Source organism: Tupaia chinensis, unplaced genomic scaffold (genome assembly GCF_000334495.1).
Source record: "Tupaia chinensis unplaced genomic scaffold, TupChi_1.0 Scaffold143823_1, whole genome shotgun sequence".
Classification (NCBI taxonomy): domain Eukaryota; kingdom Metazoa; phylum Chordata; class Mammalia; order Scandentia; family Tupaiidae; genus Tupaia; species Tupaia belangeri.
The window spans coordinates 187971-188623 of NW_006203673.1; the positions used below are offsets into that span (position 1 = coordinate 187971).

At 71.4% G+C, this 653-nt stretch overlaps 1 protein-coding gene across 1 annotated transcript in view; it reads left to right on the top strand.

The window, feature by feature from the left end:
• SNED1 (sushi, nidogen and EGF like domains 1) overlaps positions 1 to 653 on the top strand; it is a 65299-nt gene that overhangs the window by 39045 nt on the left and 25601 nt on the right. Inside the window, exons 20-21 of the mRNA XM_027766996.1 lie at positions 50 to 163; positions 442 to 555. Of these exons, the coding sequence (XP_027622797.1) occupies positions 50 to 163; positions 442 to 555 (228 nt within the window). The remainder of the gene's footprint in view (positions 1 to 49; positions 164 to 441; positions 556 to 653) is intronic.

Sequence of the window (653 nt, forward strand, 5' to 3'; positions counted from 1 at the left end):
GCCCCCCCAGCCCCCGTTGGCCCCTGCCCTCTCTCTGGGTGTTTACCAGAGGTGGCCCCCTGCGGCTCCAGCCCCTGCCAGCATGGAGGCCGGTGTGAGCGCGGCGCTGGGGCCTACCTATGCGTCTGCCCCGAGGGCTTCCTCGGCTCCCACTGTGAGACAGGTGAGCAGTCCTGCCAGCCTGGGCAGCTCCTTCTTGGCCCCCTGGGCGCCCACCCTCCCCGCATCCCTGCTTCTGTCCTGGCCCTAAGCCGGCTGACAGCAGCGCTCAGCCCTGGAGGGTGGACCCAGCCCATGGGCAGCAGGACAGAGGAGCTGCAGGGCCAGGAGCCTACCCTGTGTGGGACCAGGGACACCCATGCAGGGCCCACCCAGAGCACCCCCGCCAGTGCCAGAGGGGCCCTGGCCACACCCACAGCCGCCACTCCCCCCCACCCCCAGTCAGTGACCCCTGCTTCTCTAGCCCCTGTGGGGGCCGCGGCTACTGCCAGGCCAGGAACGGGTCTTACAGCTGCACCTGCAAAGTGGGCTACACTGGGAGGGACTGCGCCAGAGGTGAGGCAGGGGCCGGGGTGTGGCCCCGGGGGTGGGGTGGGAGTAGGGCGGAGGTGGGAGTGCGGGGACATGGGGGGTGTGGGGCCGGGAGAGCCTGG